The sequence below is a fragment of the Setaria italica genome, chromosome IV, assembly GCF_000263155.2.
Source record: "Setaria italica strain Yugu1 chromosome IV, Setaria_italica_v2.0, whole genome shotgun sequence".
Taxonomy (NCBI): domain Eukaryota; kingdom Viridiplantae; phylum Streptophyta; class Magnoliopsida; order Poales; family Poaceae; genus Setaria; species Setaria italica.
This window is the reverse complement of record NC_028453.1, coordinates 9,266,799-9,284,425: the sequence shown is the minus strand read 5'-3', so window position 1 is coordinate 9,284,425 and position 17,627 is coordinate 9,266,799. Positions and strand designations below refer to the sequence as shown.

The 17,627-nt window shown below is 43.7% G+C and overlaps 1 protein-coding gene across 1 annotated transcript; it reads right to left on the bottom strand.

The window, feature by feature from the left end:
* Positions 1-15,567: 15,567 nt before the first annotated feature.
* Positions 15,568-16,957, bottom strand: LOC101776212 (protein ALTERED XYLOGLUCAN 4). Its single transcript, XM_022826066.1, has 2 exons — positions 16,728-16,957; positions 15,568-16,639 (listed from the first exon to the last, which is right to left on the bottom strand). The coding sequence occupies exons 1-2, from the start codon at positions 16,955-16,957 to the stop codon at positions 15,568-15,570; spliced, it is 1,302 nt and encodes a 433-aa protein (XP_022681801.1).
* Positions 16,958-17,627: the final 670 nt, after the last annotated feature.

The window sequence follows — 17,627 nt, the reverse complement described above, 5'->3', positions numbered from 1 at the left end:
GGGGGTCGGGGGCGCGGCGCGCGGCCGACGCCCGGCGGCGAGCTGGGGCCGGGGGACCCGCCGACGCGGCGCCTGGGCAGCGGTCGGCGGCCTTCAGTCCCTGCGGACGGGTCGGGCGGACGGGAGGCGGCTGAGTCGGGGACTCGGGGGTGGGCGGACGGGAGGCGGCTAGCGCTAGGGTGACTGGGTGATGGCTTGGCCGCCTGGGCCAAGCTGTCTTCAGGGTGGGCTAATGGCCAAAAAGCCTATTTATACTATTTTTATGAAGAACTTTTCCACTATTCTTGGACCTCGTCCCGGGCTGTAGCCCGGGCAGATCGAGGCCCAGATCCGCCCCCGAACCTGGTGTACCTCGATGCGCCAGCGGACCGGTGGGCGGCCGACGCTGACACGATGGACGTGGTGGTGCTCTCCGCGGGACACTGGTTGCTGAACTCGGCCGTCTACCACAACGGCAGCGAGCTGATCGGCGTCCATGCCCACCCAGAGCTCAACCACACGGACATCGGCTACGCCCCGCCGACCGCCGTTCAGGCAGGCGTACCGTGTGGCGGTGGAATGGCTGAGCTCCGGCGGCAGGCCACGGACCGTGGTGCTGGCGACGTTCTCGCCAACTCACTTCGGAAACAATAAGATGGACGACCCCACAGCGTGTGCGAAGAAGCCGCCGTACAAGGAGGGGGAGAAGGAGCTGAACGGATTGGAGAGCTCAGGAGCATCGTCATCGAGGAGGCAGAGGCTGCAGCTCGGAGGAATGGTCCGAGCGGCGCCGTGAGGTTTTTTAGGTGCTGGACGTGACAAAGTTGGCAGCGATGCGGCCGGACGGGCACCCCGGCCCGTACATGAACCGCGACCCGTTCGCTCACGGTGTGCTGGAGAGGATGCTGACCGACTGCCTGCATTTCTGCCTGCCCGAGCCGGTCTACACTTTCAACGAGATATTGTAGCAAATTCTAACGAAGAGGCAGTGAAATTACAGTGACAACACTACTGGAAAACTGTGCATTCCTCCAACACGTTAGTACCGGATGCACGCTCGCGCGTTAGTACTTGTCGGGACGCACAGTGCCACCGGAGCCCTGTAGTACCGGTTTAGCGCCTCACCCAATACTAAAGGACTGCGTGGTCGACAACTAGTGGTGAGAATGTCATTTGGTACCGGCTGGTAGCTTGAACCGGTACTAATTTTAACCATTTAATACCAGTTGAAGTTACCAGCCGGTAAACTCTATAAATCAGCTGCTTCCTTCCTCCCCGAGCAAGCTCAACCATTTGCTCGGGTTTCGTTTTTCTTCACTCGACCGGCTTCTTCACTAGACCGGTTAGCAACTTCATTCTCCCTTCTATGGTCATAGTATTCTAGTTTTTTTTGAATGAGCTAGTTTTATTACAAATGGAGTAACTTGTTGCTTTATTAGAGTGAGGAGAATGGAGAGTTTTGTAGAATGAGTTTTACATTACAAATGGAGTACTTGTTGATTTTTTTGAACAAGGAGAATGGAGAGTTTTTTAGGGCCTGTTTGGTTTGAGTTGCTTATTATAAGCACAACTTAAAGTTGCTTATTTGGAGTTGCTTATTTTTAGTTCAGCTGTTTGGAAACCCTTGCTTATAAGCATTGAATGAGGTGGATATTGTCATGTTTGCCCCTAATCATTGAGAGAGAGGGAGGGCAACCAGGCATTCAATGAGGGCAAGAGGTGTAAAGTGCATCGGGAAGTCCCCATAAGCAACCATAAGCAACCCAAGAGTTGCTTATTTGCTTATAATAAGCAACCCCATAAGCAACCTCATAAGCAAGAGTGATTGGTTTCATAAGCAACTTATTTGCTTATTTTAAGTTGCTTATGCATAAGCATGTGAAACCAAACAGGCCCTTAGAGTGAGGATAATAGAGAGTTTTTTCGAATGAGTTTTATGTTACAAATGGAGCACTTATTGATCTTTTAGAGTGAGGAGAATGTAGAGTTTTTTAGAATAAGTTTGATGTTACAAATGGAGTACTTGTTGATCTTTTAGAACAAGGAGAATTGAGAGTTTTTTAGAGTGAGGAGAATTGAGAGTTTTTTAGAATGAGTTTTATGTTACAAATGGAGTACTTATTGATCTTTTTAGAACGAGGAGAATGGAGAGTTTTTTAGAGTGAGGACTAAATATTATAAACATATTTACTCTATCTTTCCCTAACCTAATATTGATCAAGCTCTTTATCTAATATGAAGCTCGATGTCCATTTTTCACGTAATAAGATGCAAATGGACCAACAATGGATGTAACATCTCCGCTCCTCCAATACCAAAGAATAGAAGAATTTCGAGTCCCAAAACTCTAGCTGAACTTCGTAAAAGAATCTTGAAATAGTTTTTCACACACCTTTTGGAGCTAGATTTTCATAATAGAAGTATAATGGCCAATAGCTGGTTCAAGCAGAGATTTGTTCACTGACCTTGACCCATCGGCTTTTGGTTGGTTTTGGATTGCCAAACTGGGCCATGCTCAGTGAACAGGTCTTTTCCCTAGACAGGCTATTGGGCCACCATACTTCTATTATGATAATATGGTACTTGCTCCAAAAGATGTTTGACAATTATTTCAATATTACTTTATGATATTCAGCTAGAGTATGTGTCAGCAGAAGTACATGGAATCAAAGATTTACTGTTGTACCATTATTTTAGGATTCATAACTCCGTGAAGTCCACTATGGAGTGTCTGTAGTCTTGAGTGATTCTTACGTCTGTGGACTCAAACTAGTGAATGATATGAAGCTTGATTGGTGTAATTTTCATGTCACTCTAATTTAACAATAATTCTATTTCTTTGATCAATAATTTATTTATCTCATGTTTATTTTAAGGAATAATAAAAGAAATGGAGTGCTATTTTTTGGTGTTTTGCTTTTTTCCATGATATAACGAGTTTTCAAAAATAACATGATAGGTTTGCAGGAAAAGGAAAAGAAATAATAAAAGAAAATAGAGTGCGCACGGAAACGAAACAGCTAGAGGCTGACACTTTAGTACTAGTTGGAAGCCATACCAGTACTAAATGGAGACATTTAGTACCGGTCACTTGGAAATTTAGTACTAGGATGGCTAGCACTGATACTAAACTGTCGCCCCCTATAAAAACCCATCGCCTTCTCCAATACTTAGCAGTTTCTTCAGTCGCCGTTGCTGTCCCCAAACTCCCCGTTGCCAACCCCCGCCACCCCGGCACCGTCTGCACCACCCCGTGGCCGACCTCCACCTCCTCGGCACTGTCCGCACCGCCCCTTGCTAACCGCCGCCGCCCCGTCACGGACCGCCGCTGCCCCATCCCAGTTCCCGGCCCCATCACTGACCGCCACTGTCCCTGTCCCTCCGCCACCACCCTGTACCCATCGTTCTGTCCCTAGCTCCGATGCTATCACCCCATCCCCGACTCCATCGGCCGTCACCCCCATCCTGGTCGCTATCTTCATCGCCATCCTAGTCGCCATCGCCCCCATCCCCTACCCCGCCATCACCGTCACTGCCCATGGCCGCCGCCGTCGCCTCCCCCGCGGGCTGTCGTCGTGCCTCACCCTCCCCCACCTCCCCCACGGGTTATCACTGTGCCTCTCCCTCCCCCTCCCCCACTCGCCACCGTGCCTCCCCCCGTGCACCCTCTCCAGTTAGTTTTTCTTTTTTTTTCGATATTTTTGATTTTGATGCATTAAAATAATTTTGCTACCTGTATTGGATTAAAATGGCTGTGATTTTGCTTGAATTGGATATCAATTTGTATTGGATGCAAAGTAATTAGTTTTTGTGGCATAAGGCTATATTTTTTAATGTACATAATGTGTGTATATGACAATGTATTATTGGTGGCAAAGTTGCCTAGTTAAGAAAAATGGTGGCAAATTATCTTATCACAATTTTATTTGGATAGTTTGGGCTAATTATGGCAAGTGGAAGTTCTTCTCGCCGTGGTGGTGGTAGCCGTGGAGGTGGCCGCCGTGGTAGTGGTGGCCGTGGACACTACATTTTTGAGGAGCCACCGTTGGCTTGTCCTCAAGGAATTCACTTCCCTAATCACATCAACTTGCCAAAAGACGATCAAAACAAAGGAATAATTCCCAACATAGTAATATTCTTTACTTCTTGTAATTAGTTTTTTACTACACATGAATAATTCCTAAATTTACTTACATATAATGTAGCTTATCGACAATATTAGATAGCTGAAAGATGTTGTTGAAGCTCTAGGTGGTACTTCTCCTTTAGTGCAATCTGAGTTAGTTGGTCCACGAAATTTTAAAAGAGTAAAAATCTCTTTTCAAGTACCCGTTCGAGAAACACAGGCCAACTGGATGAGAGGAAAAGGATAGCTCAGGCCGATGGTTTCAATTGCCGCATGGGGTCAATTATACTACAAGGTTTTACTCCTGATGCAACAGCTTAAAAGTGTTGCAATATACCAAAAATGATTGCAATAGACAAAATTGCAACACAAAATTTCGTTGGCAGGCGTTGCGACAATAACCGTGGTCTAAAGTTTGCACCATGACTCATTTTGGTGTTGCAATAGGTTTTCCCCTATTGCAACACAATGGAGTGTTGTTGCAACACCATGTATTGTTGCAAGCCATAGTATAAGCAACCATCGTGGCAACACACTCGATGTTGCCAGAAATACATGATGCCACGTACCCAAAGAGTAGCAATAGGTGCACTAGCAATGACAATGGGTGTTGCAATAGACCTTATTGCCACACATCAATAGCATTACAATAGATGGACCCTCTATTGCCACGCTATCTCTGTGGTTGCTATAGGTGGAACCCTCTATTGCCACTATAAATATTTGGTTGCTACAGTTGGCCTCTCTATTGCCACACTATCTACGTGGTTGCTATAGGTGGAACCCTCTATTGCCACGACAAATATTTGGTTGCTAGAGGTAGCCTCTCTATTGCCAGACTAAACATTGTGGTTGCTATAGGTGCAACCATCTGTTGCCATGATAAATGTTTGGTTGCTAGAGGTTGCCTCTCTATTGCCACAATCAATACTGGTTGCTATAGGGACCCTCTATTCACACGCTTACTATTGTGTTGCTACAGTTTGGAGACTCTATTGCCACACCCACTATTTCGTTGGTATGTGTTTTTTTGCCACACCATTTGTTTGTTGCTATATCATATATTGCAACGCCAAATTATTATGTCGATAGTCCATATTGCAACGCTTTGTTTGCTTCAAACAATAATTGCATGCCGAACAATATATGATGAAAGAAGCATTTAGACATGCATTAATTCAAAATATGTCAAACTTAGTCGATAACACACGCACAACTGAAACACATAAGATATCCGACTCACACTAGCTAGTTTGAACACATCAAAATGTAATAAGCTATGTCTAGCACTGTAGCAAAGGTTATCTTGACATTGACCGTCCCATCATCTGCGCGCTCCACTCAAACTATCTTGCTCCTGAAAAAATCATTAACATTGGTATATGCATCAGGTAAACTAAAATTGTATTATTTTAGCAACAACAACATGGACTAAACCATTTTGAAGGTAAGCAATTTGGAATCATAAATTAAAGACTAATGGGTTTGAAATTTGCTGATTCATTCAAAGTAAAATTATCAATCAAATGACTATATGATGAATTCCTTTTTATTTCTCAAATGACCAACTTTCAGTTAATGAATGATCTTCGGCAATAAAAAATTCCTTCCATGTCTAACATGAGCAACAGCAAGGAAACTTCAGAATAAGCTAATAAAATATCCAGAGACAGTCACGACAGGAAACACTAGATGATCTTGGCCAGCACAATTGTTCACAGACTTAGCAGCAGGTGTTCATGCCAATTAAAGAAAGGGACAACTGATATCCACTCACATCAAGCCAAAAGTCTAGACTAATTTAATCAGAGAACCAAATGCAAGCAGCAGCAAGTATGTAATATTTTCAAACCACAACAGAATAACTGCCTAACCAATTCCGTTGATAAATATGACACAAGAACTAGTAGCAACAAAGATAATAAAGAGATTGGTGTACAAAACTCGCAATCCAAACCCTAGATAATTTGCTTGCATTCTCCATCATATTAATGAGGAAAACGAAAACAAAAAAAACTCCTAAAAACTAATAGACATTTGCTTGCATTCTCAGTCATATTGATGAGGAAAACGAAAACAAAAAAAAACTCCTAAAGACTAGCAGGTTTACAAATAAATTTGCAGAATTATTCAAAAGTAAAATTCCCCATGAAAAGGTTACATGATCAAGTCTACAAGTCAATCAGGTATATACAAAATGCACTCAGTGATAGAAATCTGATTCAGAAATATTCACAGGTCGTGGACTTACAAATCACTTGTGCATTGCTAGCTTTTTTATTCCTTTCGGATAATGCTCGTTTCTTAGCCACATTATCCTTCAGTGCTTTTGTAGTAGTAAAACTAACTGTCGTATCCCCTCCTTTGTTTTGGCCTGTTTGTGTCTTATTCACAGCACTACTCCTAGTTGTGCGACCAATACTTGTACCTGCCGCTGTGGTAGCTACGAGTTGTGTTTGTGGCGGGCTGCTATCTTGGTTTTCCTGCAAATCAATAGATGGAGGGAAAATTAGACCCCATACTAAGGACTATCACATGAAAACATTAAACACTTTTAGTTCTCAAACTACCTGATGTGATATTTCTTCACTTTCTGTAGTTACATTTTCTTCACCCATGTTTGTTGTAGCAGCAACCTCTGCAATTTGTCCCCCATCTTTGTTAGCCTGCATTTCAATTTTGGTCAGAAAAATCATGACTGGAGTTTGAAAGTACAAAAATGATGCTGTTTATGCGTTCAAATTTTAGTAGATATGCATAATGCCTACACCAAAACAACGCCTTTACAATATGTAAGAAATAAATACTACCAGCATGGTTTGTAGCCGACTACCTGAGCACATGGTTTCAGTTCAACAAACTATCAAAGATTAAACCAGCGGGCATGTATAGGTCCTAGAGATAGATAAACACATTAACTAAATCTATTGGGCAAGTTAAGATTTTACATTACTATTACCTGTTGTATTGATGCTTGTCCTTGTGCTGCTTGCATCCTTGACATAAACTCTTGCCTTAGTGCTTCTCTATTGGCCTCCCTTGCCTTCATCATTTCTTCCATCTGACGCCTATATTCTTCCCTTTCGGCTTCCCTTTTAGCCTCTTGAGTTTCAATTATTTCTTGTAGGTTTGAAAACGTGTCCATGAGTGCCACATCCTGATGGACGTGGTACTGGTATTCCTCAGACAGTAGTTGCCTTCTAGTTGGGTACCTTGCCAAGTATCCATTAGCAAAGATCTTGGTTGATTTGCAGTTTCTTGTTTCCTTGTAGGCTGACTGGAAAATCTAGTTTTGCTCCACGTCTGAGATGATGTTTGCATCTCCATTTGTTTCCCTCTTCAAAATTTTGTTGTTTGCATTATCCTAACAAAGGAGGACAGTAAAAGTAGTTAATTCAAAATGAAATTGTAGGCGGTCACTTTGCATCACTTAATAAGATTTGTACAAACTGTTATATACTCACATAGACATCCCAAGATTCTTAGCTTGTCCATCGCCCATTCTTATTGTGTGTCAATATAAAAAGGTCCAAATCATTTAGTTCATCACCAGTTACGGGTCCCTCTAATTTGGCAAGAATGTAACAAATTAGCGATATTTCATAATGTAAGGAAGCATGGACATATGCTTTTGAAGTTATTACCTGCTCAAAGCTACACTGAGAAAAAGGCTTTGATCCTGTCAGATGGTGTATCTTTACATTCTGCCAATTCTAAAAATTCTTGCTGCACAAGGAGTTGATTCTAAAAAAATAGTGCAATGCTCGAAACATAGCCTTTATTTCATCAAGTGCAATTGGCAAGAATAAAATAAATGTCATCAAACCTGAAATTCTTCACTGCCAAAATACAAAACCAGATAGTGCCATTCAACAATGTCCAACTCTTCTGGCTTATGTCTCATTCTCTTGTCATAGGTGGTATACGCCCTGTACGTAGCACTAAATGTTGCTCGCCATCCTTTGTAACGCTCATTAGCGATGGTCCATATCTTTTTCCTGTTTTCCTCGTTATTCTCAATGTCGCACGTATGCTGTTCAACATAAAACATAAATACTAGGTCACTTCTTAAATAATTTGGTAACAAAAATGTGTACGCAAGCAAAAACAAATCAGAAACTTACCATCATATCAGATACTATTGATTTTTTTACATCTTTGTGGATATCTCTCCATGTTCTTACTCCAATGAGTGGTGCTTTTTTCCTTGTAAACACCACTATTTCATCAGTAAATGTGTGTGCGTTCTCACCTACAACTCCTCCAAGTCTAGAGAATTGGACTTTAAGCTTCTAACTGCCTTGCTTGGATCTCTTGTAGCTGGTTGCCAATCCTTTCACAGTACCTCGTGCCTTCCTCTTTTGGGAGTCTTATCCATCAAAACAATATACAATGCAAGAGATTAAACAAAATCATTTACATAGGGAAAACTGAACTGAACCTCAAAATAAAATCACAATGAGCATTACTTACTATCTCCCTGTGTTTTCTCACGCCGAGCATGTGATGGTTGGTTCAGAGGTGGTGTTCGATTGCTATCTTGACTTGAATTTAGTAAATCTATCTGATTTCTAGGGTTTTCATATGCACCTGTAGACAGTAGGTCACATGTGTAAACTGTAAATGGTTTGCGAAGGACTAATAATAAGTTGGTTGACATTTTGGGAAAAGATGTTATATTACTAATGTCATCAAGTTGTCCTTGCACCCTTAACCATTTTTTTAAGTCTTGACTGTGTCATCCCTGTATATATCTTCAAAATCTGCGAAAGCCATGCTGATATTAGTGATTTGGCCATTGCAATATAATATAATATAACCATTCAGAATAGGGCAGCAACATAACTTACCCATGCCTTGACACTGTTTATGCATATTATTAAGCCACACCTTGTAATCATCAATTGACTCATCTATGGAATCTTCACTAATTGATGCCATTCTTGGCAATTTAATGGGTGTTATGTCCACATTTTGCTCTGTTATTTGATCCCTTGACAATACTAATCTGACCTCCCTCTCCTTTGCATTACTTGATAACATTGCATTTGCATTGACATCATATTCAATCTCGTTTAGTGTTGCTACAGCGTTACCACATCTCCTCTTAGAGTACAAGTAGTCCCTAGCACCATACCCCAAATTTGATTTCATTGTTATAAAGTTACCAAACATGAGCTCATCCCTGTCTATTCTATACTGAGCAAATTGTTGTCCCCCCAGTTCCCCCTTGCAAGTGAAAGACATAGTCCATGTTTGTTCCGAGCTGTCACAGAATATAATGAGAAACATAAGCATAGGTGAAACAATATTTAAAGAAGGAACAACTTGAGAATAGCAAACAATAATGTGTCCTTCAGATTATTGAAGCATCTCACTACAAATTATTGAAGGATCTCGCTACAGAAGCAGATCGACATGTTTGCTGCTACATAATTTGTACTAGAATGATCTAATTGCACAATCGAAAAGACATCCTTCTATAAGCAAAAGTTCCATATGGACAAGTGAACATGGTCTTATGTTGATCATCTGGGTGTAAAGAAATCTGAAAGAACCTGGAATATCCATCAAGATAGCAAAAGTGAGAATGCTTTGCTAACATTTTGACCATTTCATTAATGAAAGGCAAAGGGAAGTGATCCTTCCTAGTTGCCTTGTTTAGCTTCCAATAGTTAATACACATCCTCCACCCTGTCACCGTCCTCTGAGGGATCAACTCATTATTCTCATTTGTCATGACAGTAAGTCCTCCTTTCTTTCGTACGCAATGCACTGGGCTCACCTATTTACTATGTGCTACTGGATAAATAATCCCAGCATTAAGTAATTTGATCACCTCCTTCTTTACTACATCGCAGATAGCATGGCCTAGTCTTCTATGGCCCTCCACAACTAGCTTATGTTGATCTTCTAACTATATCTGATAAGTGTAGAAGGCTGAACAAATTCCTTTTAAGTCTTTGATTGTGTACCCAATCACTTTTTGATGTCTTCTCAATAAATTCAGCAACTTCTCAATTTCTTCTTTACTTAACTCATCGCTAACAATTACTGGATACATCTTGTTATTCCCCAAATATTCATATTTAATTCCTTGGGTAACGGCTTCTGCTCAACATCTGGTGCTTCTAGTTCTTGTTGCACCAATTCTCCAATATCTTTGAATTTTCCTTTCTCCAGAGTTTCGTATTGAGGTGACAATGCTTCAATTGCTTCTTCCAATTCGTTATCATGGTCATCCTCATTATTTTCCATTACTCTTAGTAAAGGATCCCTGAAACTTTCAGCAAAGCATACACTTTCTACCTCCTCGTATCAGGAGATAGATACAAATTTTTCCAAGATGCAGGCAGAAAATCATAAGTATATTTGGCACCATCAAGATTAATTGTTACTTTGCCTTCTCCCGCATCAAGCATAGCATTACCAACTTAAGTAAAGGTCTACCAAGGATTATATCATCATGTTTATCATGGCAAGCATCAATAACAAAGAAATTAGTTGGTATAGATTTAATTGAGATGTTAACTTTTAGATCTCTAAGCACACCAAAGGTTCAGTTGTTCTACCATCTCCTATGATCAATTTAATTGGTGTTGGAGCAAGTTGCAAAGTCTTACTGAAAAGTTTATCATAAAGTTTCGAAGATATGACACTTACATGTGCTCTTATATCATAGAGTGCTTTGTTGATAATCTTCCCATTGATCATGTAGTTGATATGTGGTGTAGGCAAATGTGCTCCCTTGTCTTGATTGATCCCAATTGCGTATATTTGCACTAGGCTGGTGAAAGGTGATGCTTCAGGGTTTACTCCCATGACTCTCTTTACTTCAGGGTTTACTCCCATGACTCTCTTTACTTTAGCAACATATTCTGGGTCTACTTCTTCTTGGCTGAAAAGTTTTTGAATGATTTCTCCCGTTGTTTCCTTGTCAAGCATGTACCCAGTGTGTCTCTGGTGGAAAATCCATCTCTATGGTGCTGGTTGACCCCTTTTGATTTGAATATGGCCTATGTTTATCAAATATCTCGCTGAAATCACTAGGAATCCAATCCATTTGTTCAAACTCCCGCAGAGGTTTTGCATTCGCCAAACTTTGAGCTTCTGATGTTTCTGGTTTGTTGTCTTTGATGCACCGGTTATGTTCCTCCTTTATGTGTGGTGTTCTTCCTTCTCATCCTTTTGGTGTTGTTTTCTAAAAATTCTAGCAAGTATATGTTCTTGATTTCCTTGCTTTCGTGCCCCAGATTGATAGTTATCATATTCTCTGTTTACGGCTGCTCGTATGCTGATTTTCTGTAGAAGTTGAGCAGCCTCCCTAAGTGTCTTTTCCATAAGGTCTCCTCTTGCACATATTTGAACAAATTTCCAGCATTTTTGGGTTAGTGAAAAATAAAATGTATGCAACAACACATCACCTGAGAGTCCAAGCTTAGGTCCTTGTTCGAGTAGTCTTTTGAATCTATCCCAAGCTTGATCTATTCCTTCATCTTCTCCTTGCACAAACATGATCACTTCCTTCCGAAGGTTCTGCAGTTTGCTAATAGAGAAAAATCTCCCACAAAACTTTGTCATTAGTATCTCTGGATTCCCCTTCACGTCGAAAGAAGCTTCTGCGTACCATCATCTCGCTTCACTTGCAAGTGAAAATAGGAATAGGTTCCACCTGAACCAAGCTGGTAGAATTCCTTCTTGTTGTAGCGTGTTGTATAACACCGTGAATCGCTCAATGTGTTTATATGGATTATTAGTCTCCACTCCTTGGAAAGGATTGCTTCCAACCACATCAATTATTCCTTTATCTAAGATGTACTCCTTGGCTGCAAGCACTGAGTTGGATTTCTACATGTCGAATTGATCCGTTAATGGAATTGCATAGTCCCTTAGCGACTTTTCTCCTTCCTCCTTGTAGTGATTGATCAGAGCCATCTAGAGACCTGTTGACGCCAGATTTCGACACGAGTAAAATCGACATCAGGGGAGGAAGAAATCGGAAGATACAGCGGGATATAGGGGTGACAGTTGGAAATCGGCCGAATGGCGCTACAGTTAAAGATCGGTTGGTTGATGCTACAGTCTAGGATCGACCGACGCTACAGTCCAGGATCGGCCGATGGATCTTTAGAATTCCGCCTCACTTGACCCCTAGGGTTTGGGATCGGACGCGCCCGGTTCCCGATTGGTTGCCCCTCGCCGATGAGGAAATCGGCCGATTAGGAGGTTGGAATAGTTGGGCCGGTATGGGCTTAGAAAGGACTATAAAGATGAAGAGGGAATCAGCCCATGGAGCGCATAATAATCAACCTAGTACGAATCGTACTTGTAAATATTCGTTTTCCGTTTGAATTAGGGATAGAGTTCTAGTCAGATAAGAAGTCATCTGTACGGGGCTATAAATAGCCACTTTTGTAGATCTGTAATCATGAACAACTCAATACAACAAACTACTATTTCCTCATACTTACTTTCAAGCAGGCGACTTCGCCAAATACTTTCTTCTTTTTCACGAGTTTGTACGGGTTGGCGGGGTTGCATCAACTTGACCTCCGGTCGATCTTGTAAGTTCCGTTTACCGAGTAAATTCTAAGCTTTAACTTCGGGCGCATCGCTGTCGTTTCGTTTAGATTTATTCACTAGTTATCGATATTTACTAGAATTGTGGGTTTTACCTGTTTTTCTAGTTTTATCACCAGTTATCCAGCTAGGAATCGGCAATCTTGGCTTTTCTCGTATTTCATCACTTAATTTACCTATTTTATGCATAGCCAACTAGATCTGTTCCTAGTGTTGCTACCGTAGCGTTGTATTGATTGCTCCAGCAGTATTCATTCACGCTGCCCGGTAATCGGCTGCTTTATAGCCGATTTCTTTGTTACGGCAAATCGGCCGATTCGCTGATAAGCTTTCTCGAGATCGGAAATTTAGCCGATCGCAACCTCTGAATCTGACACGTATTTTTTCTTGCCAATCAACAGGTCAGATTGGCTGGCACGCCACGCGAACCGCACCAGGGCAATCACCCGAACAGGAGTTAAGCAGATTCTCCCGGGTCGTGTGTCAGACGCTGGGGATTCGGTCAGCCGATTTCTAGCGCCAACAACACCAAAAACAAAAATAAAGGTTTTCTTTTTTAGAGAAAAGGTTAGATGTTAGAGGTTAACAAAAATTAATACAAAGTTAAACGTAGCAAAACTGACTTGTTTTTAAGTAACGGTGCCAGAAAAGCTTGTTGACGACAGTTAGTACGTCAATTTATGAACCACAAGCGTATGGATGAGTTGTAGCTCTTCCCTTAGAGTAATCCCCCAAGGTTTACCAATCCGTGGAACAAGTGGATTTGCACGCTTAACTAAGCACTAATCTACGTAACGGAAGGTTCTTTGTATATGATAAGATTGATCTAACAAAAAAAACTAGTGATTTAGATTAAAGCAGATAGGGAGTATGAATGTAAACAATATAGCTAAAACGCTTGTCCTAGTGAGCTAGGATCACTTGTAGATGTAATCACCATGCATGAAAGAACTGGATCTAAGTGTTATTGTGAGTGGATGTGAACCATGCCCAACACTTTCCCTCTCACATGTTGTCACTACACAAGGGTACTCAAATATTGAACGATAAGAACACAGCTTGATGATCGTTCTAGGTAAGCAAATAAGCAACCCAAAGTAGCGGTGGCAAGCCATTATATGAAAGAGCATCATCAAGATATGATAAATAACAAATAGATCTTAAACAAGAGGTTCAACGATTACAAATCAAGATCTCCATACAACCCTGAGGACAGACAGAGACTTTACCCCATGATCTCACACATGTTGACAGAATTCTGGATAAAGATCGCCCTGTAGATCAATTAGATCAAAGATGACAACGAACGGGGGCAGAAAAGCCTCAGGCCGATCGGCCTCGGCACCTCAAGCCGATCAGCTTAGGAGGTTTCTTCCTCCTCTGGTGCTTCGCTTCACGTGGCTTCTCGTAGATCTAATCTTCTTTCCGTTTTTGCTCCTTGTGGTGGCGGTGGATGATGTTTATGTGGTATTATCTACTCTCTCTCTCTCTTCTCTCTCTAACTCCTTCTTCGTTGAAGTTCATGAGGGGGTATTTATAGTCTCCCATAGGCGGCGGCTCTAAGTGTCGGTGAAAAAACCTAGACATCATCGTAGATTTCACGCTAAGGAAACGGGAGGTCGACCGGGCCCTGGAATGGGCTAGGCCGATCGGCCTAAAGGGTCCCAGGCCGATCGGCCTAGGCCCTTCCTGGCCCTTCTGATCCTCTCCTTCCTCATGCTGACTTCCCTCGACGACCCATGTCCAAATATCTATTAAGTTCTTTATGCAAACCCCTTGATTATATCATATTTCCTGTCATAATGCAATATACTCCAAAATACAACACATATGCAATAATGGTGGGTTATTTCAGGTGCCAAGTGGTGGGTTAGTATAAGATTAAGCATGAAAACGCTAGTTAAATAGCACTAAACATGTGTCAATAGCGAGCATCAACACCGCCCACCAAACCACCGTCGTCTTACCTGTAACCCTCCACTAACCTCAAAGCTTGCTCACCCCTACCACCGACCCTGCCCACCGGGGGTCCTCCACCGCCTAGCGGATGGTGCCCTCGCCATCCTTCCTCCACCGCCACAACTCGCCTCCTTCGTCAGGCCAACCGTACTGCCTCCCCTGACCATCCCGACCATCCCTTTAGAGATCTTGTAGGCACAAATCCCTTCCCCAACCCAAAATCTTGAAACTCTAATTAACCCCAACCAAACCCAAACCTAAACTAGAGTGCTGGAGTTGGATTCATCGCCATCGCCGGAGAAGAGGAGTAGGTCGTCAGAGTAAGCACTCGATTTTGTTACTTCCTTGATTCGACTTGCTACTTGATTGACATTGTTTTCCTTTTGTGGCATTTGTCTCCTTCCGACCATTTGCTTCCCTTTTTTAAATTGCAAGGGCTCCCGATTTAAGCTAGATCGAGAGCCCTCTCATTTTAGATTTATCGAAATTGAAACTTGTATTTTGGCAATAAAATCTGACGACAAATTCTCCTTTTTCATTCCTAACCAACAAGACTGTAACGCTCGATAGCAGCATATCTTGGAATATAGCAACCACGCTTGCGCTTGCAATTTCATACAGCTTCAGCCTTCCAGATAGGAGGTTCTAAGTTCATTCAGACTACTTCATGTGCATTGGATTTGATAGGCGCAACTCGTTGTGTATCATCATACCTGTAGGCTGTAGATACTAAGCCAAGCCCAATCAGAATCTGAAATAGTCCAGAGTCTACACACATGCAAAGAGAATATTATGCGGGCACCATTTTATAACTAAAAGTGTCAACTCCAAGTATACACTACAAAGGTGTTTGAAAAAAAAAATGAAAAGGCAACTGTTACTAGTATCCACCACTTTGACCTAGTTGCGCCCTCACTATAATTTCACCGCTTCTTCATCAGAATCTGCTGCAGTACCTCGTTGAACGTGTCGACCGGCCCGGGCAGGCAGAAGTGGAGGCAGTCGGTGGGCATCTTCTGCGCCACGCCGTTCGCAAACGGGTCGCGGTTCATGTAAGGCCCGGGGTGCCCGTCCGGCCGCATCGCCGCCAGCTTCGTCACGTCCAGCACCTCGATCCTCACCGCACCGCCGGGGCCGTTCCTCTGCACCGCAGCCTCCGCCTCCTCGACGACGATTTTCCTGAGCTCCTTCTCCATGCTGTCCAGCTCCTTCTCCCCCTCCTTGTACGGCTCCTTCTTAGCGCACGCCGTGGGGTCGTCCAAGGGGTGGTTTTCAAAGTGAGTCGGCGAGAACGTGGCTAGCACCACCGTTCGTGGCCGGCCGGAGCTGAGCCACTCCAGCGACATCCGGTAGACCTGCCGCAACGGTGTGGCATAGCCGATGTCGGTGTGTTTTAGCTCGGGGTGGCCGTGGACGCCGACCACCTCGCCTCCGTTGTGGTAGACGGCCGGGTTCAGCACCCAGTGGCTGGCGGCGAGCACCACCACGTCCATCGTGTCGGCGTCGGCCGCCCACCGGTCCGCCGGCGCGTCGAGGTCCACCAGGTTGTAGGGCATGCTGTAGTTCTCGCACTTGCCCGTGGCCCTGCCGAGGAACGGCGCCCAGTACACGGACACCGTCACGTCGTGCGTCGGGAACGCCCAGCGCATGAAGTGGCGCCTGTACCGCACGGGGTCCCGGTACACCACGCGGTGCGGGACAGCGGAGGTGAGGAGGCAGGCCAGGGACTCGCCCTGGTTCCGCGCCATCGAGTCGCCGACGAACGCCACGTGCTTGCCGCGCACCGCCGTGAGGAACGCCGCGGCGTCGAACGCCGGGAGGGGGCACCCCGCCGGCTGCCACCGCCAGTTGAGGTAGCCCGTGTCCGGCCGCCCGTTGAGCAGGCAGTCCTGGCCTTCCTTCACGTCGCACACCGTGGCGTTGTACCGCCGCGCGTGACCCGGCGCCCACACCCACCGCCCCTCCGAGTAGTCGCAGGGCTGCCCGCCTCCGCTCCTGCAACAGACAGCAAAAATTGCAAATGCAAACTGATGATCAAGTAATCATGGTTCATGAAGGAAAAAAGTTTTAACCATGTTCGTACCTGGATGTGATGAGCTTGGAGTAAGCGTCGTTGGCGTACTGGAGGACATAAGTGAACGCCGCTTCTTGAGCGTCGCGAGGAGAGCAGCAGAGGAGGTGGAGGAATGCCAAGAAGAGGAAGCCGCACGCGAGCCAGATGCAGACGGTTTTGGGCAGGAAATAGCCAGGCTTGGTGCTGCGGGGCGGGAGTGGCTTCTGGCTGGAAGAATGCAATGGCTCGCACGCTGCCATCTCGGGCTAGCTAGTGCGCTAGCTACAACGGCTATGGTTAACTTGGAAAGTTGGAAGGGGGTTATATTAATTATAGCTGCTAGGTCAACGTACATGTCCGTTGACCTCAGTAAACTTTGGGTGGCCGTGATTATGCGTGGATCAACTCGGTTACCTATCATGGAAAGATTTCAGATACGCACTGCTGGATCATGGAGGGATTGTTTATTGGAGCATTAGATCTACGGGGACTTTTACAATTCTGTTAGCAGTAGGTTTGATCCATCATCAGCAGATATACATTTTGGTAGCCCGATTTGAGGGCCAAACTTAGGTGAAATTTGGTTGGTCAGTTCGAGAATCGTTCGAGAATATTTGATTCCACGGTTTGTTCATTGCTAGTCTGTGAGTTGAACTCTAAAGTAGCTAGCTGACTTTTAGTGTTGTTTGTCTTAGCTGAAAGTGCCGGTACTTCTTATACCATGACGCTTGCTAATGCGAGCCAGTTTTCCCTTATGATCAGTGACTCCCTCGGATTCCAAATGTGTAGATCGTTTTAGAATTCTATTCTACTCGGTCAAACTTTTTAAATTTGACTCATCGATATATCAAAAGTTACTTGAATTGACGGCATAGTTGGCGTGTTACTTATTCATCGTAGAAATAAATTCATAATGTAACTTTATTTAGC